The sequence below is a fragment of the Hemicordylus capensis genome, chromosome 2 (assembly GCF_027244095.1).
Source record: "Hemicordylus capensis ecotype Gifberg chromosome 2, rHemCap1.1.pri, whole genome shotgun sequence".
Classification (NCBI taxonomy): Eukaryota; Metazoa; Chordata; class Lepidosauria; order Squamata; family Cordylidae; genus Hemicordylus; species Hemicordylus capensis.
The window spans coordinates 223177649-223205075 of record NC_069658.1 but is presented as its reverse complement, the minus strand read 5'-3'; the positions used below and the strand labels follow the sequence as shown (position 1 = coordinate 223205075).

At 49.9% G+C, this 27427-nt stretch overlaps 1 protein-coding gene across 16 annotated transcripts in view; it reads right to left on the bottom strand.

Annotated features, from left to right (window-relative positions):
* The window catches only part of NR2F6 (nuclear receptor subfamily 2 group F member 6), a 133816-nt gene that overhangs the window by 57429 nt on the left and 48960 nt on the right, over positions 1 to 27427 (bottom strand). The window contains exons 16-17 of one of the 16 annotated variants that reach the window (XM_053294964.1): positions 23987 to 24077; positions 21257 to 22227 (exon numbers count right to left, since the gene is read on the bottom strand). The exons of 13 other annotated variants lie outside the window; for them this stretch is intronic. In XM_053294964.1, coding sequence (XP_053150939.1) covers positions 21473 to 22227; positions 23987 to 24077 — 846 coding nt within the window. In that variant the 3' untranslated portion in view covers positions 21257 to 21472. Of the gene's footprint in view, positions 1 to 4121; positions 4130 to 21256; positions 22232 to 23986; positions 24078 to 27427 lie in introns of those variants that run through there. 2 more of the 16 variants (XM_053294982.1, XM_053294966.1) reach the window with 2 other exon arrangements.

The following is a 27427-nucleotide window of genomic DNA, read 5'->3' as shown; positions in this document are numbered from 1 at the left end:
TGGGAGCCCTTCAGTGACCAAATCTAAAGCTTGGTTTTGATCATGCACTACATCAGTTGTCCTCTCGGGCTGTCAATAGCCCCACTCTTGTGGCAGAATGCACATGTATCCTGATTTTCTCCCAGCCAGAATGCTGCAGATCTCTTTAGGGATTCCTCCAAGGCGGTGTAGCTCCCCGTTTCACTCCCCTATCCACTAGACTGGAACTTTACAGCAAAGTGTCAGCCAATGGCTTGAATTAATTATTTTCAAGGGCCTTCGTTGTTCAAAGAAGCCTCATCCAGTCAATCTTTATCCCAGAAGAAGCGGCAAAGTCAGTGCAGCCAGTCAGGTAGGAGAATCCTCCAGCTTCCCAGAAGCCAGGCCAACCCTTGACTTTCCTTCCTGGCCAGGAACTGGGCTGGGTGAGACCACGTGTGTGGGGTGGGGGTGCAGGGTCACCTCCCCTGCGTATTTCAGCTGACTTGGTACTGACCTCTCTCCCCATGCCAGTCTTTCCTGCCATGTGGTCTTAGACAGGAGAAGAAAACTAGCCCGGCTCTGGAAAGCAGACTGGAAGCTTTGGCCTAATCCAAGAAGTCAGGATTTTCTAAAAGGGATCTGGCCCATTTCTGAATACGTTTGAAAAAGTCAAGCTAGCCTCATTGACAAGGTAGATAAGCTAAAAACATCAATTACCTTACCTCTGTCAGTATTTATAGCAAGATCTTCGCTCTAACGTTCTTTCCCACCCCTTTGTTTCCCCAAAGTGGTTGTTGAGGGAACAAAGATCCCAACAGGAGGAAATCCAGGAATAATTCTAGAGTTCCTCCTGGATCTCTTAAAGTGAAGTATGTGTTATTGTTTGTAAGCCTCCCTGAGTCCTATGGGAGCAGGGCGACATATAAATCTAACTATTAAATAAATGTGTGTGTGTGTTGCGGGTGTGCGTGTCTGTGCATTTGTTGTATAGTTGTCATGCTCAGATCATTACCTGCTTGTGATGCTTCTGCAGGGATGGGGCACCAATTAAGATGGCCCACCCCAGAGACTAATCGATCCAATTCGTTTTCAGAATCGTCTGGGGTACTGGACTGCCTTTTGTCACCAGCCGGCTGGATCGATGGCACAGACAGCTTCGTCAACCCCTTGACGGTTTTATGCATACAGTTTGGCTAAAGATTGCGGAGGGACTTCAGAAGCTTTTGAGCAGGGCCTTTTTATAAGCAAGGGGAAATCCTCACCCTCAGAATATCTTCTTGTATGGTTGGGGGAAGGGACAAAAGGTTTGGGACCTTGGAGAGAGGCTGCCAGTCAGAGCAGGCAAGTCTGGACTAGAGGGACCAGTGACCCAACTCTGTAAAAAGCAGTTTATCCTGATGGCTCAGTGGTGACGCACATGTAGAGAGCCCTAGGTTTCAGGTAGGCCCCAGGAAAGATCACTCTCTTAAACTCTGGAGAGCTACTGCAAGTCAGACAATAATGGGCCTGATTCAGCAGAAGGCAGCTCCAGATATTTGTCCTCTCTCTCTCTCTCTGTTACAAGTTCCTATTTTCATCTTTGGGATGATATACAGCCAAAATCCATCCTTCTCTGAAACCCCGGAGAGTGCCTGCCAGTCAGAGCAGGCAATACTGAGCTAGATTGACCAAGATCTGACCCAGCAGAAGGCAGCTTCATAGACTAATGAACAAAAAAGATCATGGTTTTTTTTACTTTTGAACGCAAGACCCATGGCTAGAATTGTAAAGGATGTCCTTTTCATTCATACTTTTTCAATTCCAGTTTAAAAGGGATTACAGGTTGCAGGGCTGAGGAAAGTGTCTCTTTGCCTGAGATCTTGGAGAGATGCTGCCAGTCAGAGCAGACAATACTTAGCTGGATACAGCAGTGGACTGACACTGTTGACAGCAAATTATTACCAAGATCCAAAGCTCAGTGGTGGTTTGCTGACAGAATGTCTGGTCCAATCCCTCCATATTAAGGGGATTGCAGGAAGCTGCACTGGGAAAGACCTCTGCCTGAAGCCCTCGAGAGATGCTGCCCGTCAGAGCACACAATACTGGGATAGACAGACCAGTGCTCTGACTCAGTAGCAGGCAGCTTCCTCCTTGTGTACACACACACAAACACACACACACACGTGTGCGCTGGGCAATCCGGGCCTCTTCTGCAGGGAGGTGGAAGCTGAGGCCAGGATCGGAAATTGGCTGTCAGCATGGAAAGCCAGGAATGCTCACTGATGCGCTTCGGTGTCAGGAATGTGCTGACCCTCCCCCTTCTGCCCAGCCTGATTCAAGGGAACCCAAAGCCCCCTACCCGTGGTTTCCAAGCTGGAAAGGAACGTCTTTCCGTGGGGAGCTGGGGGTGGGTGCTGCAGAGGGTCAAGGATCTTCCAGCCTCCCAGGATGCAAGAATGTTTGGGCTGCTCCAGGGGGCCTCTTGGCCCAGCTCCCCCCACCCCGGGCCCCAGCCCCATCTCCATCACGTGTGGAGACCTCTGCCCTTTTGGCCTGCCCAGCCACGTTAACATTTGACCTTGTCGGGCAGAAACACGAGGGAGGGAGGGACGCCCGACAAAGGGAGCATACCCACCCAGCCCGCCAGGAGATGTTGAGAAACATCTGCTAGGAGAGGGGAAGGGGTGGAGCGGAGATGGGGGAGAACCAGAACATGAGAAGAGCAGCAGAAGACCCCCCGCCCCATCAGAGTCTCACAGCCAGCCGTTTATTCTTCACGTTGGCCAACTATATGCCCCCATGGGAAGCCCACAAGCAGGGCAGGAAGGCAACCCCACTGCCAGTTGATCCCCTCCACTGGCAACTGGTACTCAGTGGCCCACCTAGGCAATTTTGGCGCCCAGACCGCTCCCGCTGTGAGGCCTCCCCAAACCTGCTTCTGGGGGCCTCCTGCCACCACCCCGTGCCCGCCCCGCCAAACCTCTGATCTATTTTTCGTAATTTCAGCTGCCATGTGTGCAGCTGAGGGGTGGTGGCCAGGGTGAGGGGTGAGCCAAGCAGACCCCCCCCCCCGCCACGGCGGCGGCGGACAGAGCAACCACGGGGCCTGTCCATCCGGCCCAGAGGCTCTTGAAAACTGTGAGGCCCTCCAGCGCGTCTGCGCAGTTGAAATAGATGGTCACAAGCCTATGACATCACAGGCTTGCGGCAAACTATTTCAACTGCACAGGCGCACTGGAGCGCCTCACAGTTCTCAAGAGCCTCTGGGCCGGACGGACAGGCCCCATGGCTGCTTGGGAGCCTGCTCGGCTCACGGCCCCCACGGCCTCCATCACTGCGCACAGGCGGCTGAAATCATGGAGGAAAAAATCGAAGGTTCAGCATGGCAGGGCAGTGGTGGGATGGGCATGTGGTGGCAGGAGGCCTCCCCCCAAGGCCCCCAGGACCCCAAGGTCCGGGTGTAAGAACACCTCTGTGGGTACTCACAGATAGACTGCCTCCGGACAGATAGACTGCCTCTGATTTAGCTATCAAGGCCAATCGCTATTGGTCATAGGAACACAGGAAGCTGCCTTATACCAAGTCAGACTCTTGGTCCATCAAGCTCAGTATTGTCTACACTGACTGGCAGCAGCTGTACTAGGTTTCAGGCAGGGATCTTCCACAGTCCTACCTGGAGATGCTGCCAGGGATTGAACCTGGGACATTCTGCATGCAAAGCAAATGATCTACCACTGAGCTACAGCCCCTCCTCTATACTACAAAGCTGCCTCCTACTGAGACAGACCCTTGGTCCATCTAGCTCAGCATTGTCTACACTGACTGGCAGCAGCTTCTCCAAGCACGCTCCCACCAGGAAAACAATGATCACCTGGGGGGAAGGCAAGGCTTGGGAAGCCGTTCCCTGCTGCCTGCCCACCCGGTGGGTCATGTGAATTGACCTCGCCTGCCACCACCCCGACATAGCCTTTGCAGTCCCAGCTTCAGCCTCTAGCTAGAAGGATCTCATAATCTCAGTGAAGTCGGTGAAAGACTCTTTTGTGCTTGAGACCATGGAGAGTGGCTGCCAGACAGAGCAGACAGTACTAAGCTAGGTAGACCGGAAGTCTGACTAGGATTCGGGCTGCTTCCTATGCTCATGAGCAAAGATCTACAGCAGCTAATTCTGAAGCACAGCATACCTTTTGTAGGCAGAAGATGGCTGCACCGCCAGTTTAAAAGATGATCAAATATCTCAAGGGTTGCCACACAGAAGGAGCAGCAGGCCGGTACTTATCTTGCACCTGTGGACTAGAGCCCATGAGCTGAAATGGCAAGGAAGCAGATTTAGGCTAGACTTTAGGAAGAATTTCCTAACTTTAAGAGCTGTTGGACAGTCTGCCTTGTGCTCTAGCGTTTCCTACACTGAGCCATGACTTGGACTAGAAGACCCTCAAGGTCCCTTCCCATTCTATGATCTCAGGTTATAAGGCAGGGGGAAATCCCCACCTGGAGAACTGCTGTTGTAGATGCCATTTGGGGGCTGGGTGGGCCAGTGTTCTGACTCTGTAGAAGGCAGTTTGATAGATATGGAAGCTGTTCCACGATCCCCAGGCGGTTAGCCCACCTAAACCACCCTTCCCTTAAATTATTATTATTACATTATTATTATTATTACATTTATATCCCGCTCTTCCTCCAAAGAGCCCTGAGCGGTGTACTACATACTTGAGTTTCTCTTTCACAACCACCCTGTGAAGTAGGTTAGGCTGAGAGAGAAGTGACTGGCCCAGAGTCACCCAGCTAGTCTCATGGCTGAATGGGGATTTGAACCCGGGTCTTCCCAGTCCTAGTCCAGCACTTTAACCACTCTACCATGCTGGCTCCCGAGCGCTCCATTAACCTCATTTCGTTGCTTGTGTGCCACCGCAGAGTGCAGCGACACATGAGTAGACCCCCAGCCAAGAGGCTGCAAGCAGCCTCCCAGGCTCGGGGGGGGGGGTGTCTCTCCAGGCTGCCTCTTGCACTTGCGCGGGGCATCCTAGAACTTACGTGGCCGTGCGGCCCCCGATCCCTGCAGCCCCGGCCAGCTCTGCCACTGAGCCAACAGTCGTGTGGGCGGCCGATCTGGCCACCCAACTATGAGCGGCTGCTCATTTTGGGGGAGAGCGTCTGAGGGAGACCCCGTCAGGCGCTTCACACGTGCTGTGTGAACTGCCTCATGGAGTGCCTCATGGCTGTAGGGATGTGGAGGCCCTGCAAACAAGGTTTCCATTTACTTGAGGGAGTCGTAGTTAGAGTGTTGGACTGGGACCAGAGAGACCCAACTTCACATTCCTGTTCAGTCATGGATCTCACTGGCTGACTCCGAGCCAGTCCTGGCTGCTGATGTGGGAGTGGGAGGGACTGGGAGCTGAACAGAACAGATCTGAACAGGCTGCTTACAGAAAAAGAAGTGTGCGTTTTTACATATCCAAGAAAGATTTTTTTGGGGGGTGGAGGGAAAATGTTTTCATTCTAGATTTCCCCCAGCTTCTCTATACAGGATTTAATTCCTCTATATTGTGTGGGGAGCAAAAGCATGCTTTGTTTAGGGTGCCAGAAACCCTGGGGCTGACCTTGTTGAAGGAGGGAGAAGAGAGGTGGGGAGCGAGAGGTTTACTGCTTTCGATTGAGAAGGGAGATCAACACGGGTTTAAAAAGCGGAAAAATGGTCAGATGCCCCTGGCAGAAAGGGGCCCCTGGGAACTGGAGCTGATTGGGTTTCTCGCCGTAAATTTTAGGCCAGTGAAGGGAGAGGGGCGCTGGAAACGTGTGCCCTGAAGTGCTCTGTCAAGGAGGCAAGAGTGCTCTCTAAGCACAAATAAGCAGCTGAGTATTTCCCTGGCGTGCACAAAACATCTTGCCGGGAAGCAGGTCAGATCCTGGCTGGAGAGGAAGGCAAACTCGTGATCAACACGGTGACCTTGCCAGAGGTTTGGCTGCTTCTTCCAACCACTACAAAAAGGCCTTGCACAGTAGTGAGCGCTTGTCCCTCTTGCCACACCCCCAGCACACTGGATAAGGCCAAGCAGCCTCTGGCGAGGAAGGCAAGGGGCACAAAGAGCTCACAGGAACACAGGAAGCTGCCTTGTACTGAGTCAGACCCTTGAACCATCTAGCTCAGCGTTGTCTACACTGACTGGCAGCGGCTCTCCAAGGTTCCAGGCAGGAGTCTCTCCCAGCCCAACCTGGAGAGGCTGCCAGGAATTGAACCTGGGACCTTCTGCATGCAAAGCAGGTGTGCTACCATCTCGTGTTAGGAAAGAACATGGAATCCATTAAATCATAAGAAGAGGAGGCCTAGCCACAGAACAGGTGAGATAAAGGCTAGGTACATATTCTGGTAACCTCCAGACTTGATTACTGTAACGCACGGTACGTGGAGCTGCCTTTGTATGTAGTCCAGAAACTACAGTTGGTGCAGAAAGTAGCAGCCGGACTGGTTTCTGGGATAACCTGAAGAGACCATAGAAGACTGATTTTGAAAGAACTGCACTGGACCGCACTGGCTACCGATATGTTGCCAAGCAAAATACCAAGTGCTGGTTATCCTCTCTAATAAAAGCCTTGGTGTCCGTCCGTTCGTGCTTCCCTGGGCTGTTTTGGGCATGCGCAAAGCGCATGCCCAGAACATAGCAAGGGAGACACGACCGCCAGCACCCGGCGGCCATCTTGGGCGGCCAGAAGCGGCCGTCCCGAAAAAGCCGGGTATGTGGCGGCGGGGGGAACTGGCCGAGGCGCAGCCGAGGCCTGGCTGCGCCGCTGAAGCCGGGCGGGGGGAAGAGGCGGTGGGGGAAGCCGGCCGCCGCTGCCAAGGCCTGGCGCCGCCGCCGGAGCCGGGCGGGAGGGAGAAAAAAATGCTGCCGTGGCCGACGCCACCAACCTACCACCCTCCCTCCCAACTGCCGAGTCCACCTTACCCTGGCCCGTGTCAGTCGGAAAAAGATAGTCCTTAATTTCAGAGGCAGAGAGGAGTTCGCAAGCAGAGCTCCTCTCTCTGCAAAGCCTCTTCCCGAAATGGTGTTTTGGGCGCAAAGGACGCCTACTGCGTCCTTTACGTCCATACTGCTAGTTCCGGCAGAGCCTTTGCACAGAGAGGAGCTCTATTTGCAGGCTCCTCTCTGCCTCTGAAATTAAGGACTATCTTTGCCCGACTGACACGGGCCGGGGTAAGGTGGACTCGGCAGTTGGGAGGGAGGGTGGTAGGTCGGTGGCGTCGGCCGCGGCAGCATTTTTTAAAATGATTTCTACGGCATCCGCTCCGCCCCCGGTCCCGGCCTCAGAAAGGTAAAAAACAACAACAACAACAAAAAACACTTAAAGGCGTGAGAGAAAGCTAGCACCCGTTATCATAACGGGCTTAAAAATACTAGTTATCGATAAAGCCCTTAATGGCTTGGGACCAGGGTATTTAAGAGAGTGCCTCTTTTGTCATGTACTCTCCCGCCTATTAAGATCATCTGGGGAGGTCTGGTTATGGTTGCCACTGGTGGCTACCCGGGACCAGGCCTTCTCTGTGGTTGCCCCGGGGCTCTGGAATGCACTCCCTGTCAGAATAAGAGCTTCTCCACCTCTGGTTGTTTTTAAAAAGACCCTTAACACACCAGTGTTCTCAGGCTCTTAATTAATTTAAATTAATTTTAAACGGCTTGTTTTCATATCATAAAATTGTTTTAGTCATTTTATCTGGTTTTATATTTGTTGTAGTTTAATTCATATATACCCCTAGGGAAGCACATGTCAGGTGGTATATAAATATGATAAAGAAATAAACAAAATAACAAACACTGGCTTGGTTAATATACAGTCTGTAACAGATAGATCAGAGTGTTTGTATAGACGAGAGGCCCATCCACCATTATTTGCCTGTTAGGCAGCTAAATCCTCCATCTACAAAGGCAGTCTACCACTGGGAGTAGCAGATGATATGGTCCAGGGGTAAAATAGGAGTTGGCCTTCGTGCCTTTCCTGTGAGTTTCCAGAGGGTTCGGAATTTTTGCTGTTGCAAACAGAGCACTGGGGCTGTGGTCCAGCCTAGCAGGGCCGTTCTCCTAAGAAGCCAGCGTGGTGTAGTGGTTAGAGTGTTGGTCTAGGACCAGGGAGATCCGAGTTCATGGAACTCACTAGGTGACTGTGGGTCAGTCACTTAGCTCTCAGCCTAACCTACCTCCCAGCATTGTTGTGAAGATAGACATAGCCATGTACCCCACTCTGGGCTTCTTGGAGGAAGAGCAGGATGTAACAGTAAACATAAATAAATACAAAATTAAGATTAGAGGCGCTCATGAGAAAGGAGGTTTATCTACAACAATTAGCCATAAGAGCCCCCAGTGGAATCTCCATGTTCCAGAGGGGCTCACCACTGAGCAACACCTCCTGACAACAAGAGGGCTGTTGCCATTTTTGCCCTGCTTGTGGGATTCCCATTGGGCATCTGTTTGGCCTCTGTGGGAAACGGGCTGCTTGGTAAGATGGACCTTTTTGTCTGATCCAGAACTGCTCTCTTGGGGGAGGGGGTTCTTATGAAGGGTGTGATGAATCCGTGGCCCATGGGTTGAGGAGCTGCAATACCCTGGCTGACCCAGATGAAGATAGGACTCCCTGAGGATTACAGTTACAAATGGGACCTCCATGTTCAGAAGAAGTCTACCTCTGAATACCAGATGATGGGAGATGTTCTACGGCAGGACTGTTGCTCAGCCTTTGCTGGTTGGCATTCTGAGAGGATGTTTGGTTGGCCACCATTGGAAACGGTGGGCAGGATTAGAGATGTGCATAAACTGAATTTTTTGATTTGTTTCAAGTTTGAATCAAAATCCAAAAATTCATTTCAAATTCAAATCAAATTTGAATCTACTCCAAAAATTTGATTGAATTCAAATTGTTTTGACCCTATTTTGGTGCCTTTTAAAATCAATCAGGGGGCCTGAATGGTTTTTTTTAAAAGGTGCCAAATGGCTCTCGAATCAAATTTTAATTTGATTTCATTCAAATTCAAATCAAATTGCCCTTTTAAGTGCTAATTTGATTCAAATTTGAATCACCTAGAAATTTGAATCGATTTACACATCCCTAGGCAGGATGGATGCTCTTTGGCCTCTTCTGGGACGGAGCAGTTCTAGTCATATGTTCTCATACCACCAGGGATGATGGTTCTGGTCCTCCAGAATTCTTTTAATCATATTAAACATGATTTTAAATTTTAAAATGGTAAAATACACACACTCCTAAAGTCTCTCCACCCACATAATCACTTTGTTACTCAATTAAACAGAATCATTTATTTATTTATTTATGGCACACCCGTCACTAATCCCATGCGTGGCAACTCTCACGAGAGTCCACAAGCAGCTGCCCATATAGCGACAGGGACGGGGGAGAAAATGGTGGTGGTTGCCAGCCGGCTGGCCAGATGCCGGCCATCAGCGCCTCTAGTTCTCCCACTGCAGCTTCTCTGCCCACCCCCGCCACCGCTCTTTGCCCACCAGCCATCCACTGTCTTCCCTCGCCCGCGGCCACCATCATCTTCTTCCCTCCTGTCCACACCCACAACCGTAGTTTTCTTTGGCTGGCTGACCAGCCGCCACCATTCACTGCCGTTTTTGTTTGTCAGCCAGCCGGCTGGCAACCACCACCATTTTCTCCCCCTTTCTTTGATGAACCTCACCTCTGACAATTCCTCCAAAACCCATATTCCTTTAATTCCTTAAACTTGTATCTCCTGTAATGGGCATCATTAGGGGGTGGCCTATGGGGCACAGGCCCATCAGCCACCTCCCTCCTCCACGACCTCTTCCAGAAAGGAAGGGCAGCAGTGGAGGCACCCACCCAGAGCAGGGGAGGGAGCTCCTGGCCTCACCTGACTCTCTCCTGCTTCCACCTTCATAGGTGTTGTAGCATAATACATACATAATACATACATAAAAAGAGCATATGTAATTATTTTTGTGGGGATATGATTGAGTTTAATCATCAAGTGGGAGGCTGTGAGCCCGGCCCTAGAGCTTTTACGAACCCAACCATGCCCCTGTTGGAAAGCATTCAGAAGTAGGGTTGTCATCTCTGACTGAAGCTCTTCTGACACCCTGCCCATCTCTGATATACATTTCCCCCAATATTTTGCACCAGATCAAGCACTCCCAATCCCCTGGTTTTCTTCCAAGAGTCACCAGGAGATGGAAGCCAATTCCTGGACACTCTAGGGGTCGGCCATTTTATTCCGAAGCCTTAAAACCCCACAACCTGGGTGCTCAATGGCAAATATAAGCAGCATCGTGTGGGCATGAAAAGGATGCCCCATGAGGAGTTCGGGCCTTTGTCTAGCTCCGCTCTCGGCTGGATGCTCCGTCCAGGCCTGCAACTCAGAATGGCGCAGAGAAGAAGCTTGGAAAAGTGGCCTCCGCAAGCCGGGCTTTTCATCCTCCTCTCGATGAAGCTTGACTTCTGCACACAAAGCCCCCAGCCCCTGATTTGAATCTGAAAAGGGGGGTCGAGGAGGGAGCACTGACCTTCAACCTGTGGGTCAACCCCTCCATCGTGGCTGTCACCGAGGGCCAGGCCACATCCCCTGGGAAACCTGGGGAGGAGGAGGCCAGAGGAGGAGGCGGGGGGGGGGGAGTGACTCACAGGCGAGAGGGGTGCAATGGGGCATCATGCACCAATTCCCCCCTGATTGGTGTCTGTGTGGGATAGCTCCCAAGGGAGGCTGGCCTCTGCGAGAGATAATCAGGTATGGATGGACAGACAGGCAGACAGATAGCCAGGAGGAAATGCATCAATCGATAGAGATTCGTGCAACGGGCCAGATAATGTCTGGGGAAGAAGGAAGGAGACAAAGGCAGGCAGGGGTGTGCGTGGGGAGAAACACACATCAAAATGAGAATCATAGCTGGGTTGGTCCTCGAGAGGACATCCAAAGGCCACAGTCAGGTCACACACACACACACACACCCTTTAGGACCATCCCAAAGGACCCAGAAGCAAGATCTGGAGTACCACAGACCTCTTCAGCAGGCTGGCTGGCTAAGCCAAAGAAGTGAGGTGAAGCCCCCAAGTCTGCAGCTTCTAAGAGTCTTCGGAGGAGTGAGGCAGACAAAAGGATCACTAGGCTCTTTTCAAAGTGGTGATTCTCAGAGGGAGCATGAGCAGAGCAACCATCCCCATTCAGCCCCAGCACAGCATCCCTCCAGTGGCTGTTGCTGGTGTCTACCTTGTGTTCCTTTTGACACTGGGAGCCCCTTTGGGTAGGGAACCATCTTACGCATTTATTTTTCTCTGTAAACTGCTTTGAGAACTTCTGTTGAAAAGCAGTAGATAAGTATTTGCAGTAGAAGTCGGTGCTAGCCGCAGATTCCAGGATCCACCCAGGGCTATAGCAGTGTCAAATAAACCACATGCAGCATGGGTTTTTCCCCTTCCAATTTCTAGGGAATCAGAAATCTAGCAGTTTCTCTCCCCTCCCTCCCTCCCACTTTCTGCCTTAGAATGGCGCTATATGTTCCAGGTGGCACTGGAGGCAGGACAGAGTGAGATTTTTCACTTTGTCCACTCTTTCTACTCCATGCATAATTTTATACATTTCAATGATGAGAAGCCGAATTCAGATGTAAAAGGAAACTGGAGCTCCCTTCACCTCCAATTTCCTCACCTGCACATCTGAATTTGGGGAAATGGAGTTTGCAGGAAAAAGCCACCCACAATTTCCCTCTCTGAACTCCAATCCGAAACTTCGGTTCAGAGTGCAGTATCACCACCCTTAACTCCAGTTCTGTGGCATCAACGTTACATCTGAACTCTGGCGCAACAGTTTCGGCCCCATGGAGCCAGAGTTGAGGGAGGAAGCTCCTCCCTCACTCTGGCCCTCTGGCTGTGCGGGCTGCCCTCCTGTCAAGGACAGAAGAGAGGAGAGCTGGTCTTGTGGTAGCAAGCATGACTTAGCTTAGCTAAGCAGGGTCCTCCCTGGTTGCATATGAATGGGAGACTTGATGTGTGAGTTCTGCAAGCTATTCCCCTCAGGGGATGGAGCCGCTCTGGGAAGAACATCAGAAGGTTCCAAGTTCCCTCCCCGGCTTCTCCAAAATAGGGCTGAGAGAGATTCCTGCCTGCAACCTTGGAGAAGCCGCTGCCAGTCTGTAAAGACAACACTGAGCTAGATAGACCAATGGTCTGACTCAGTATATGGCAGCTTCCTATGTAAGCCGGCTCCCCTGCTTCTCTGCATTCTCGCTGACTACGGAGAGGCAGCTTTCCCGAACGTCTGAATGTGGATGGGAGAGCGGGGGGAGGGGACACATGGATTCCACATTATGTCTGAATTGGGGGCAGGGGGAGAGCGAGCGCGCAAACACAAGGAAGAAAGGAAGAGGAAATGATGACAGCCGAGGAGAATGTGACTAGGTTGGATTCATAGAGAATTTAAGAGCCGGAAGAGGTCTAAGAGGTCTTTTATTTCAACTGGCTGCTCGGTACAGGAATCTGTTACAGCTCCTCCGACAATAGCATAAGGCAGGATCTGTTTCTTTGCATCTTCAGCCTATTGGTTCTAGTCCTATTTCCAGTTTCCAACTTGAAATTCAAGATGTAAAACTGAGTAGTGAATCAGAATTAGACTGCAACATGTTGCACATTTCTGTGGAGGCAAATCTTCCTGTTTGCCGGTGGCACTTATTTCTGAGTAAACATGGTGTTGGGGCAGTCTTCCTCCAAAAAGCTGGTCTTGTGGTAGTGAGCATGACTTCTCCTCTTTGCTAAGCAGGGCCCTCCTTGGTTTGCATTTGGATGGGTGACAACATGTGAACACTGTGAGATATCCCCCTTAGAGAATATCTGAGCCCTAACGCAGAGGTAGAGCATTTGCCTTGAATGCAGAAGGGTCTGGGTTCACTCCCTGGCAGCGTCTCCAGGTAGGTCTGGGAAAGACTCCTGGCCTGAAACCTTGGAGAGCTGCTGCCAGTCAGTGTAGACAATCCTGAGCTAGATGGACCAAGGGTCTACTTGATCCCATGTTGCCATTTCTTCAAAATTGCAAATTTTGCAATCTGCAAAATTGTGAAAAGCTGCTCTGCAGATCTAGAATTTCACATTTTTGAATAGCCTTGTTTCAAAGTTGCAAAAGCTTCTGAACACGTTGGAATTCGAAGTAAGGTTGTGTCGGAAGAGGCAAGAAAATTAAGTAGGGGATTACATGGATAAACACAGCAAAAAAGAAAAAAGAGCAATAAGTATACAGCACCCCTTCCCCGCCTTCCCTAGGCATGAGGATGGGATGGAGGGGGGGGGACGAGGAATGGCCTGCCTAATACCCCCTCTGCTTTGCTAGCAGCTATAGAAATTCATCTTCCGAGGGCATCTGACCCACTACAAAGAGCTATTAATTTTCCTGGCTCTAAACAAGCTTTGAAGCTTTTCATTGTCGCAGGCCAAGTGTCAAAGGGCAGCTGAACCCAGGACGGTGGGGCTTTCAGATGGAAATGTGGGCAGGCGAGCGTGTGCGGCGGACGACCCCGTGGGTGCATCACAGCAGGGCTGGACATTTGCCCCCGTTTTGGCCAGGTGGTGGGGCGGAATGGGGGTGCCCGGGTGGTTTGGACTGGCTTCTGAGCAAAGGGAGGCACAGCCAGCAGGCACCTTGGGAGAGGGGAGCAAGATGCCAGCGAGGCTGAAACCAGGGTTGGAAGAGCAGCCTCTGGGAGAAGCACATTTCAGATGGCTTGAAAGCCGGGAAAGAGAGCAAGTGGGTGCGGGAAGGAGGAGGATCCATCCTAAGAAGCAGCCCGTGCGTGTGCCTCCTCCCCCAGACGGCTGTGGAAATCAGGCTCACCCTGGGGAGAGCAGCCCAGATCGACATATTGACTCGCTTAATGAGGTGGCGGCAGAACACCAGGCTGGGGGCAAGAAACACCCAAGGCTGCCTAGGCGCGTTAAGATGACCCATGAGGCTGGAGGGGGATTTAAAAAGAGAGTGAGAGAGAAGGCTTCCCGCATAAAGCAGGATGTCTCTCTCTCTCTAAGAAGTCCTGCTCTTACTCCGACACAGGGGTTCCCAGCCTTGGGTCCGCAGATATGGTTGGACTACAACTCTCATCATCCACTGCCACAAAAGGCCATTGCTAAGGGATGGCGGGAGTTGTAGTCCAACAGCTGAAGACCCAAAGGCTGGGAACTCCAGCGCCAACATTTCCCCCCACCAGCCAGGAAATCCAGTTCTCATCAGGGTTCAGCAGACTAAGATGTGGAGAAACCGGCTCAGAAAATTCTCTGCTTGGCAATTATCCTGTACAAAGAGCACTTTGGGGAAAATTCAGTTCTGAATCTAGTTTGCAGGTTTGCTTTGCAGGGTCTCATGTTGGTGTTTTCATCCTTCTGGATGAAACAGGGACCAGGAGCGAGTATGAGTGGCCTCTTTGCTAAGCAGGACCTGCCCTGGTTTGCATTTGGATGGGTGACTCCACTCGAGTGCTGTCTGCTGTTAGATATTCCACTTAGCGGATGGGCCCTAGCTCAGTGCTAGAGGAGAAGGTCCCAGGTTCATTCCAGGTAGGGCTGGAAAAGGCTCCTGCCTGAAACCTTGGAGAGCAGCTACCGCTCAGAGTTGACAATACTGAGTCCGATGGACCAATGGCCTGACTCGGCATAAGGCAGCTTCCTACGTTAGGAAAAATAAAGTTCTAAGCCTACTTTGCAGGTTCGCTTTGCAATGTCTGGTTTTTCGGCTCGCTCTTGTGTCAGAGAGGAACCAGGAGACTGAAGATCCCACAGGATGACTGTGTCTTGGGGGCGGGGGGCGGGGCTGGCATTTTGCCAACCAGCGACCCCTTCTGTCACCTCCCTCCGGAAGGAAGAGTCTGGAAACTAGACTGCATTATACTCACCGACTTTCCACGGATGAAAACAGGGCCATGCGGGTGTGGGTGTGTCGGGGACCTGGCCAGCAACCTGCGAGAAGTGGTTACCATGTGTAGGGGCCACAGCCAACCAACCCAGAAGACGCAGTGTGCAGTGCTGACTACAAGCATGCAATCAATGGAAAGCAGGCCCAAACCTGCATGCCAAACACGATATTCCAGATGTGCTTAGGAACATAGGAAGCTGCCATATACCAAGTCAGACCCTTGGTCCATCGAGCTCAGTATTGCCTACACTGACTGGCAGCGGCTTTCCATGGTTCCAGGCAGGCGTCTCTCCCAGCCCTATCTGGAAATGCTGCCAGGGACTGAACCCAAGACCAGTGTCTCCTCTAACAGGGCTTCCCAGATGTTGTTGACTATAACTCCCAGCAGCCCCAGCGGCAATGGCCTTTGCTTGGGGATTCTGGGAGGTGTAGTCAAGAAACTCTGGGAATCCCCCATAGAGGACACACTGCCTGGGACCTTCTGCATGCAAAGCTGGTGCTCTGCTACAGCCCCATTGCTTGGAGCAGGAAGCTGACTCCTGAAGAATGACAATTCTAGTAAGTTATGTGGAAAACACTGAACAAGGCCTCCCTAAGAGGCAAAAATCAGAAAAGGGATTTCTGAGTCAGAGCAATAGGCCATCTAGCTTCGTATTGTCTACACCAGAGGTTCCCAACCAGGGTTCCTCCAGATGTGGCTGAACGACAGCTCCCATCATCCCCAGCCATAATAAACTGTAGCTGGGGATGCTGGGAGTTGTAGTTCAGCAACACCTGGAAGAACCCAGGTTGGGAACCATGGGTCTACGATAGGCAATGGCTCTCCAGATTCAAAGGAAGCTGCCTTATACCGAGTCAGACCATTGGTCCACCTAGCTCAGTATTGTCTACACTGACTGGCAGCGACTTTCCAGAAACTCTTCAGAGGTTCAGGCTGGAGTCTCTCCCAGCCCTACCTGGAGATGCAGCCAGGGAATGAACTATGGAATGTCTGCATGCAAGCATGGAAATATACTTCCACTGAGCTATGGCCCCATCCTGTATGGAGAATATCTTAACACATATGACATGTAGAGCCCCTGGTAGCGCAGTGGTAAAACTGCCGCCCTGTAACCAGAAGGTTACAAGTTCGATCCTGACCAGGGGCTCAAGGCTGACTCAGCCTTCCATCCTTCCGAGGTCGGTAAAATGAGTACCCAGAATGTTGGGGGCAATATGCTAAAAATCATTGTAAACTGCTTAGAGAGCTCGGGCTATAAAGCGGTATATAAATGTAAGTGCTATTGCTATTGCTATTGCTATGTAGTCTCCCATCCAAATGCAAACCAAGGCAAACCCTGCATAGAAAAGGAGGCAATTCATGCTCACTCAATTCATGCCACAAGACCAGCTCTCCATCCCAAGAATTCCAGAAAGCAGAGGCTGTCTCCGGTATATACTCAGAGACATGAATTTTGGGCGGTATAAAAAATATGTTAGCTCCTTGGAGAAAGAGCAGGATATAAAATAAAAAATAAATAAAATAAAATTTGGTAGGTAGGCAGGCTTGGGTTAGGAGGGGTATTGTCACCCTCTCTGCCGCCATGCCACAGCAGTTTTAAAGTTAAAAAATAGATGTGAACCCCCCGCCTCTTTTAAAGTTTAATCCCCCCCCAACACCAAAATTTGCCGCTGGGAGAATTTTGCCACCATAGGCAGTTGCCTCTAGTGCCTCTCCTTTAATCCGCCAGTGAACACAGTTGATGCTGATTCTGCTGCAAGCTGGCAGCACCTTTACTAGCAGGCCTGTCTGCCCTTGATGATGTGTGAGCACTGCAAGATATTCCCCTCAGGGGATGGAGCCGCTCTGGGAAGAGCAGAAGGTTCCCAGTTCCCTCCCTGGCAGCATCTCCAAGATAGGGCTGAGAGAGATTCCTGCCTGCAACCTTGGAGAAGCCGCTGCCAGTCTGTGTAGACAATACTGAGCTAGATAGACCAATGGTCTGACTCAGTATATGGCAGCTTCCTATGTTCTTATGTTCCTTTACTCCATCCATAGCTCCAAGGAGAAGAGCCTTTGAGAGGACAAAAGATTGCTTTTGCACACTCTGGCCCGTTTCGCTTCCTCCTCCTGAAAACGGCTGACTTTGCCCAGGACTTGGCAAGCAAACAAATGCTAGCTGGCACACCCCTGAATGGGGCCCTGCATTTTAGGGGTGCCATCAAATGCGGCATGCATTTGATGGCATGCTGATACTATCGGACTAGGGCAACAGGGTTTCTCCAAAGCAGGCAAGGAAAGGCGACTCTTGACTCAGTGGTAGAACACAGATTCTGTACAGAAAAGAGCACATTGCTGAAATGGATTACACCAACATCTCCAAGTACTGGTGACAAACGGTAAGCTTGTTTCAACCTTTAAAACCTGGCCGTAGATTCACATGAGGGGCTCCCCCCGCCCCAAGTTTCTGTTAATATAACCAGGATTAAAGTGACCATGTGTGAGCACCACTTGTAAGTTTAACCAGCAAGCTTGAATACTGTGATAGATAGATAGATAGATAGATAGATAGATAGATAGATAGATAGATAGATAGATAGATAGATAGATCTTGTTATTTGATTTCACCAAGTGTTGTTGATAATTCCTCCCCCATGTTATTTGAAGGGAAAACTCTTTACTATTTTTCTACAGAAAAAAGGAAGAGGAGAGCTGGTCTATGGGAGGCAAACTGGTCTTGTGGTAGCAAGCATGAATTGCCCCCTTTGCTAAGCAGGGTCTACCATGGTTTGCATTTGAATGGGAGACTACATGTGTGAGCACTGAAAGATATTCCCCTTAGGGGATGGGGCCGCTCTGGGAAGAGCACCTGCTTGCTTGCGTGCAGAAGGTTCCAAGTTCCCTCCCTGGCATCTCCAAGTCACCAATGCTTTTTAATATCTACATGAAACCGCTGGGTGAAGTCATCAGGGGATTTGGTGCTGGGTGTTATCAGTATGCTGATGACACCCAAATCTACTTCTCCTTTTCATCTTCAGGAAATGGCACTCACTCTTTAAATGCCTGCCTACAGGCAGTAATGGGCTGGATGAGGGAGAACAAATTGAAGCTGAATCCAAGCAAGACGGAGGTGCTCATTGTGGGGGCTCAGAATCTGAGGAGTGAGTTAGATCTCCCTATGCTGGATGGGGTTACACTCCCCCGGAGGGAGCAGGTGCGCAGCTTGGGAGTACTCCTGGACCCAGGCCTCACCCTGGTCTCTCAGGTGGAGGCCATGGCCAGGAGTGCTTTCTATCAGCTTCGGCTGATTCGACAGCTGCGTCCATTCCTTGAGGAGGATGACCTCAAAACAGTGGTGCACCAGCTGGTAACCTCCCGGCTTGACTATTGCAATGCGCTCTACGTGGGGCTGCCTTTGTACGTAGTCCGGAAACTTCAGTTAGTTCAGAATGCGGCAGCCAGATTGGTCTCTGGGGTAACCCGGAGAGACCATATTATGCCTATTTTCAAACAATTACACTGGCTGCCGATATGTTTCCGGGCAAAATACAAAGTGCTGGTGATTACCTTTAAAGCTCTGAACGGCTTAGGTCCAAGTTACCTTGGAGAGCGCCTTCTTCTGCACGATTCCCACCGCACATTAAGGTCATCTGGGGAGGTTCGTCTCCAGTTGCCACCGGCTCGCCTGGTGGCAACTCGGAGGCGGGCCTTCTCTGTGGCTGCTCCGGGGCTGTGGAATGCGCTCCCTGCGGAAATCCGTAATTCGAGTTCTCTGTTGGCCTTCAGGAGGGCCCTCAAAACATATTTGTTTGGCCTGGCCTTTCAGGGCTTTTAAAAATATATATATATTTTAAATCTTTTAATTTTTTAATTTTTAACTTGATTTAATGTTTTTAATGACTTAACACCCCCCCCCCGCCTTGTGCAGACGGGAGGGAGTTTGTCCCAGCCTGTCCTGCGCGAAGCCCAGGAAGGGTTCCGTTTGACCTTTTTGGTCAAGGGGCGTGGTTTCGGCCAGGATTGACCGATCCCTGCCCCATCCTCCATTTTCCATTCTCTCTTCAGTTGGGGTCAGGCAATCACAGGAGAAGGGGCTTTCCCCTCCCCCCCTCCCCGGTGCAGAGCGGGTCTAGCGACTGGCCGCCTGAGGGGGCCGAGTAGGAATTTTTTGCTCCCAATGCATTGGCCACTGTTGGGTTTTTTTCCGCCTACTCCGTTCTGTGTCCTGGGTGCGTAGTTAGAGTTAGGTCAACCACAATGGCAGGAACAGTGCGGGCGGGGTGGCAATTTGAGGGTTAGAACATTGGTGAGCACCCTTGGATATGTAAAAGGGGTGATTGGTTAATCGCTCCTTTGTAGCCTGTGCGGCACAGGGAGAATGATTGCCATGAACCCTGCTTCAGGACTTCTCCAACCTTTGGGCTGTGCGGTCCGGGGTGGACGAATGCCTAGAAGTATCCAGACCCTCTCTTACAGAAGGGAGGGTTGGCTTTGAAGGAATTGGGTGGGGTGTACCTGCCCATTCCCGAGCCAGGGTGTGTCGCCCAGTAGGGTGCTGGGTAGGATTTCAGAGTTCTGACCTGCTCTATTGGCCCACACTGTTCTTTAAGGGTGATTAATCACCTGGTGTTGCAGTCTGCCATGTCCTGTGTAATAGTTAACAAAGTTGTGGCCCTTTTCTTCTATACTGAGTCTACGTTTTCTTGAGCTGGGGTCTGGGGATAATGTTTTATTTTTGTTTAAAATGTTTTTAAATTGTTAGTTGTTGTTTTAATGTTTTAATTTGTTTTAGCTTTTTATTGTTTTATAAGTTGTTTTAATTGTAAACCGCCCTGAGCCATTTTGGAAGGGCGGTATATAAATCAAATAAATAAATAAATAATAATAAATAAATAAGTCAGGGCTGAGAGAGACTCCTGCCTGCAACCTTGGAGAAGCCGCTGCTGGTGTGGGTAGGCAATACTGAGCTAGATGGACCAGAGGTCCGACTCTGTAGAAGGCAGTTCCCTGTGTTCCTATGAGATCTAAGCCGCAGGCAGCTCTCAAATGTTATAAAAGATCAAAAACATTGATGAAAGAATCGCTTTTAAAATTCAAAATTCAGCATTGTACAATAAATTCCCATTACAACAGTACAAAAATAAAGCCAACCATCCAACCATAATAAAGAGATAAATCAGCTCAGCAGAACAACTGGGACCATTACTGTTGACTCTCTCAGGCAGAGGGGCCTTCTGCAAGCATGCAGATGCTCTTCCCGGAGCAGCCGCATCCCCTGAAGGGAATATCTGCCAGTGCTCACACATGTAGTCTCCCATCCAAATGCAAACCAGGGCAGACCCTGCTTAGCAAAGGAGACAATCCATACTTGCTACCACAAGACCAGCCCTCCTCCTTAGAGAATGATATCCCTAATATTGGATGCCTCCAATATTGGAGGGCTCCCCAAACAAACTAAGAAATGCCAGCAAGGCTAAGCTTTGGCATTGAACATTGGAGTGCTGATATTTACAACATTCCCCAAGGTTTTAATAGTGCCAAATGTTCATTTCAGCTCGAAGGAAGACCATAGCGGGAGATGTTCTCTATGGCTCTCTAAGGCTTGATTCTCTTTTGCCATCAGGATTTCCTACTGTCCCCAACCCCCTATTCCTCCTCCCTCTTGGCCCAACTTCCCGGTCATGATCCGGTCCCCCTCGCCCTCCCCTGTCAGAGTCTCCTAATTTGCATGTGTGTTGTTTTAATTAACATAAAATAAATCAGCCCTGAGTCAGGGAGTGGGAAAATAAAGAGATGAAGCTGCGTTGTGGTGAGGGTAGGGGGGACTCCCAGATTTGGTATGCAGCCGGAGTCTGGTTTGAAGCTGCCCCTTTGTGGGGTCACCGACTCCGTTGTCTAACGAATATTTATCAAACCTCTGGCTCTCACCTTTGATCTCGCTGACAGTGGTGAAAAAGAGGAGGGGGTTGTCCTCCTAGCTCTCAGATAAGCGGGGAGAGGGGCTGGAGGAAGGGAGATCAGGGAGGAAGTGGGGGGGGGGAGAGAAACAGACTGTTGGTTTGTTTTAACAGGGCATCTGAGATGCTAGAAATACATTTATGTTCCTTGCTTATATTTCGCATGATCTTCACTCTTTTTCAAGCGGGGGCCACTTTGGCAAAACAACTTGCACGGTGAGAGCTGTTTCCCAATCTGCTGACCTCCGCATAGTTCTGTGTTTTACTCATAAGAACAGCCCTGCTGGATCAGGCCCAAGGACCATCTAGTCCAGCACCATTTCACACCGTGGCCCACCGGATGCCTCTGAGAAGCCCACAGACAAGAGGTACAGTATGTGCATGTTCTCTCTCTTGCTGCTGCTCCCCTGCAACTGGTATTGAGAGGCATCTTACCTCTGAGGCTGGAGGTGGCCTAGCAGCCATCGATAGACCTGTCCTGCAAGATGATCAAGAGCCTGGAGCACCTTATTAATAAATTAATTATTTAAAATATTTATACCCTGCCCCTCCAGTGCACTGCTGCTTGGGGCGGCTCACAACAATAAGACAGACACAAAAACAATAAAAGTAATAAAATTAACTGATTTTTTTAAAAAGTCAGATTAAAAACCACAATTATTAGGTTCACATTAAATCTGAAAATTATAAAAAATATATAAAGAAGCTAAAAAACCTACCAGATATAACAAAACAATAACGGAGCATTAAAAGCCTCCTTAAAAAGGTGCATTTTGAGATTTTTTTAAAAACACGGAGGGAGGAAGCGTGGTGAAGCTCTTCAGGGAGGGCATTCCAAAACCAAGGGGCCACAACTGAAAAGGCCCTGTCTCTAGTCCCCGCCAACCGGATCTCTGTTAGTGGTGGGGTCATGAGCAGGGCCTGAGATGATGAGCAGAGGGCCCTGGGAGATTCACATGGGTGAAGCTGACGCAGGATGTGTGTAATACCCGTGAAGCAACTAACACCCACGGGCATCCTTGCGGCAGCGTTCTGAACCTGCTGAAGCTTCTGAACAGTCTTCAAGGGCAGCCCCACGTAGAGCACATTGCAGTAGTCCAATCTGGATGTTACCAATGCATGAGTGACTGAGGTCAGGTCCAACTTCTCCAAGTAGGGTCGCAGCTGGCGCACCAGCTGTAGTTGGTAAAAGGCGCTTCTGCACACCACCGCCACCTGCGCCTCCAAGGACAGTGTTGGGTCCAAGCTGCGGACTTTGTCTTTCAGAGAGAGGGTGACCCCTTCCAAGACCAGATTTACCTCCTTACTCGGATGATCAGTTCTACGAACCCAGAGCACTTCCGTCTTATCTGGAGTGAGTTTCAGCTTGTTTGTCCCCATCCAGTCCAGAACAGCTTCCAAGCCCCAGTTCAGAGCATCCACTGCCTCCCTGGTGTCTGCTGACTTAAAAGATAGGTAGAGCTGGCTGTCATCAGCATATTGATGGCACCGCAGCCCACACCTACAGATGACCTCTCCCAAGGGCTTCATGTAAATGTTAAACAGCATGGGGGACAGAATAGATCCTTGTGGCACCCCATAGGCCAAAGACCTTCCTTTTGAGGCTAGGCTACAACATCTGGGGGTCTTTACTTTGGAAAAGAGGTGACTAAGGGGACACATGATCGAAGTGTATAAAATTACGCATGAAGTGGCGAGAGTGGACAGAGAGAAATCTTTCTCCCTCTCTCACAACACTAGAAGTAGGAGTCACCCCATGAAACTGAAGCTCAGGAAATTTAGGACTGACAAAAGGAAAAATACTTTTTCACACAACGCATAATTAATCTATGGAATTCCTTGCCATGGGAAGTGCTGATGGCCACCAGCTTTAAAAGGGGCTTAGACATATTCATGGGCTACTAGTTTGGTGGCTATAGGCTACCTCCAGCCTCAGAGGCAAGATGCCTCTCGATACCAGTTGCAGGGGAGCAACGGCGGGAGAGAGGGCATCCCTTCATCTCTTGTCTGTGGCTTCCAGCAGCATCTGGTGGGCCACTGTGTGAAACAAGATGGGCCTTGGGCCTGATCCAGCAGGGCTGTTCTTATGAATTTATCTAGACCCCTCTCAAACCATCCAGGCTATTGGCTATCGCCACATCTTGTGTCAGAGAATTCCATAGGTTGATTATGCCTTGTGTGAACAAGTACTTCTTCAGTGCCTTTAAGGCAGCCGGTGCCCTCTCTTAAGAGGTCCAGGAGGAAAGCGCCACTGGGCAGAGCTATACTTCCCAGTACTCCATGCACACCATCCAAGATGGGTCAGGGAGGCTCAGGAGGGCTCCATTCCCCTTAAAGCCAACACTGGGCACAGTCTAGCACTGCCCGGGTGAGAATAGCCATCTCCACATGGTGCCAGAGGGACTGTGCAGAGTATTCAGCTTCGACCAAAACTTTGCACAGGCCCAAGAAACCATCAGTCAGGGGGCTGCACTTAGAGCTGACTTAGAGCTGATGGGGTGGGTGCCACTTGCAAGGAAGAATTACAATGTTCTGCATTACATTGTTCTGGATTTCAGAGGGGAGGCAGGGAGAAAGCTCCCCAATTTCTTTTGAAAGAGGAGGACGACGATTTATATACCATTTTTCAACAACTCTCAAAACCATTGACATAGAACAATAAATAATAAATAAGAGGGTCCCTTGTTCCCAAAGAGCTCATTGTCTAAAACGAAACAGAAAATAGGACAGCAGTAGCCACTGGAGGGATGCTGTGCTGGGGTGGGAAAGGGCCAGTAGTTCTCCCTCTGTTAAATTTAAGAGAATCACCACTTTAAAAGGGCCTCTTTGCTCAGTTAGCAGGGGGTAAAGAAACATATGAGCTGAGTCAATGTGCAATTGACTTCTGCATTGTTGCACATAGGAACACATACTCCCTGGTATGGTTAGGATTAAAAATATTTAGATGCTGTTTTCCAGGCAAAAAGAATTCTCAAAGTGGTTTACACAGTAAATGGAAGTGGAAGATGGTTCCCTGTTCCAAAAGGGTTCACCATTTTTAAAAAACAAAAAGGCCACCTCCCAAACCACATGCACACAAAAGGAGACGGGAAAGACATGGCCCTGGGGTGAAGAGAGACAGTTGATCCGTGGCAGGACATCTGCTTTGCATTTAGCAGGTCCCTGGTTCAATCCACAGTGGCAGAGAAAGACCCCTACCTGAATCCCTGAAGAGCTGCTGCCAGTCAGTGTAGACAATACTGAGCTCGTTGGACCAAGGGTCGGATTCAGTACAGTACAAGGCAACTTCCTAGGAAGTGGAAGAGGGGGGATTATGATGGCCTAGAAGAGCCTCCTCCGTGTGCCTGTCCTTGGACTGGGTTTTCTCGAAAAACAACAACAAATATTCTTGAAAAACCAGGAACCGTTCATTCATTCGATTTCTATACCAAACTTCCAAAAATGGCTCCGGGTGGTTTACAAAGAGAAATAATAATGCTGTAAGTAAACATGACCCTCTTGAAATGGGGGAAGGCAAGTCAAGGAGACCACGGATAGGGATGTGACCTTACCTGCTCTCCGCCATCCCATTTTGCTTCCTGCTTTAGCGGCTCACTTGGTGTCCACACATGTGGGGGCACCATTTACGTGGTCAGCATGGTGTTTGCCAACCACGCAAATGGCACCCGCACGGACACCATGTGCATGCTTGTGCTGCGCAGGGAGGTATTGGGGTGCGCACGCTGCCCCAGCAGGAAGCAGACTGGGGCGGCGGAGAGCAGGTAAGGACCTGCTCTCCTTTCCCTTAAAGTTCTCTGCTCCCTTTCCCTAAAAGTGCTTGAACCACGCTTTGTACTATGGCTCGGGCTCATCCCTAGCCGTGAGATGCTACCGCGCTGAGCCTGGAATCCAAGAGAGCTGATGCCAGTCAGCAGAGACAATACTGAGCTCGATGGGCCATGGTCTGGCTCAGTAGAAGGCAACTTGAGAGAGGAGAGCTGGTCTTGTGGCAGCAAGCATGACTTGACCCCTTAAGCTAAGCAGGGTCCACCCTGGCTGCATATGAAAGGGAGACTAGAAGTGTGAGCACTGGAAGATATTCCCCTCAGGGGATGAAGCCGCCACTCTGGGAAGAACACCAGAAGGTTCTAAGTTCCCACCCTGGCAGCATCTCCAAGATAGGGCTGAGAGAGATTCCTTCCTGCAATCTTGGAGAAGCCGCTGCCAGTCTGTGAAGACAATACTGAGCTAGAGAGACCAATGGTCTGACTCAGTATATGGCAGGTTCCTATGTTCCTAACTTCCCAGGGCCTCCCCCTCTCACCCCTCGCCTGCTGCCTCCCACTAAATATATGAGAGCCACCGCTTGGAAAGGTGGACTTTATGAAACTGCCTTCATAAGTGGGGCCACTGGTCCATCTTACCAACTTCACTTAGCAGCAGCTTTCCATGATATTGGACAGGAGGGCGCATTTCCCTTCACCACCCATATATTTCATGTTGGAGATGCACCTGGGACCTTCAACATGCAAAGCAGGTGCTCTAGCGCTGAGCTATATCGGTCCTCCATCCCCTGCCCCCCATTCTATGTTTTTTCCTCTCCAGTATTACTTACTCTGCTTTTTTAGCCCTTTTTGCACATGGGTGGTTTCCATTTGCACTGCCTCGGGAGACTTCATTAGACACTTGGCAATATATTTAAAAATTGCAGCCTCAGTCACTCTCTGAAATGCACAGCCTCCCCTCTCTTCTGCCTTTACTGAGCTGAAAAAATAAAACCTATATACAACTCGTTATTTACATTTGCAACGGATGGGCTACCCAAATATCTGAGAACTGAGTCCTACTGCTCATTAAAAACACACACACGTGCACACACAGGGCCATCCGCTTTAATGGATTCTGTCTTCATTGCATATACATTGCTAGGTTTTCCAGCTTAACTGTATGCCAGGATTTATTAGGCGACTGTTATAGCCAGAGTGGCAGGACATTTCCACTTTTCAACTAGCAACCTCGTATTGCCAATTATTCTTATTTACTTATTTATTTGTATTTAATATAGTTAGATTAGTCATATTCCTAAGGAATTGTGGGAAACTTCCCTACAATTCCCTAACCCAGGTGTACATTTCTTGGAAAAACTCAAAAGTGATGGGCTCTGACACCTTCTCCTCTTAGGACATTGTCACTGACAGTTTGGTGCATGATACACCCAAAGGAAAATGGGGCAGAACCCCAGCTTTAAATGTAGAAGGTCCCAGGATCACTCTCTAGGTAGGGCTAGGAAAGACTCCTGCCTGAAATCTCAGAGAGCCACTGCCAATCAGGGCAGGCAATACTGAGCTAGATGGACCAAGGGTCTGACTCGGGATAAGGCGGCTTCCTATGACCAAACAGTCCAACATATTTCCAGCAGTGGTCAAACAGGGCATGAAGCCAGTTGCCTTCTCTTGCTACCTACTTGGCCCTCCAGCAAGTGGTAATGTGAGGTAGACTGCTTGTGAACATGGGAGCTCCATTGACCTATCATAGCCAATCGCCATTGACCAACTTAATCTCTACAAAATGTAATGAATCCTTTGTTAAATTCTTCTGGCACGAATGGGAGACTTCCTCCTCAGGCAGATAGCAGCTTCAGGTGGGGGGCATTACTTTTATCAGGACCATGGCACTGCAGGAGGGGGTTGAACATTCCTTTGCAGCTAGCTTACTGGAACGGTACATACCCCGTTTGTTCCCGTTTCCTACCATGGCCACTTCCCTAAGGGATGGACTAGAAGACCTCCAAGACCCCTTACAGCTCTAAAATGGCATGATTCTGTGTTTCGCCTGGAGAAAAGACTAGTGGGAGATCTGATAGCTGTCTTCAGATATCCCCGGGGGTGTTGCAAAGAAACAGCAGATGCTCTCTGCTGTTCCTAAGAGCAAGGCTAGAACCAAGCGGTTGAGATGGCCAGGAAGCAGATTCAGGCTAGACATTGAGAGGAACTGCCTCACTGTAAATGCTGCTCCATAAGGAACCGTCTGCCTCATTCCGTAGCAGGCTCTCCTTCACTGGAGATGTTCAAACACAAGCTCGACAGTACCTGCCATAGGAACACAGGAAGCTGCCTTATACTGAGTCAGACCTTTGGTCCATCTAGCTCAGTATTGTCTACACCAGGGCTGATCAACTTCAGCTCTCCTGCAGATGTAGGCCTACAACTCCCATAACCCCTGGCTATTGGACATTGTGGCTGGGGATTATGGGAGCGGTAGTCCAAAAACAGCTGGAGGCCCAAAATTGTGCACCCCTGGACTACACTGGCTGGCAGTGATGCTCCAAAGTTTCAGGCAGTTTCAGGCAAAGTTTCCTGCTCTGAGCAGGAGGTTGGACAAGTTACTAGGAGATCTCAAAAGTCCCTTCCAACACTATGTGTCTCTATGATAATTGCATTCTAAGCTACTAAAAACTCTCAGAACCCCAGTCTACCATCCTAGAGGACACCTGGAATTTTTCTTTTGATGGAGCATCATGGAAACCAATGCGATTTCACATTTCTAAACAAGGCTTTGCTGCATTTATACCTTTCATTGTTTCGATGGCCCCATATTGACCCTAGTCCAGAGTCTGTCTTTGCTAGTTTTCCAAATGGTTTTGCTTGCTTTGTACAATGG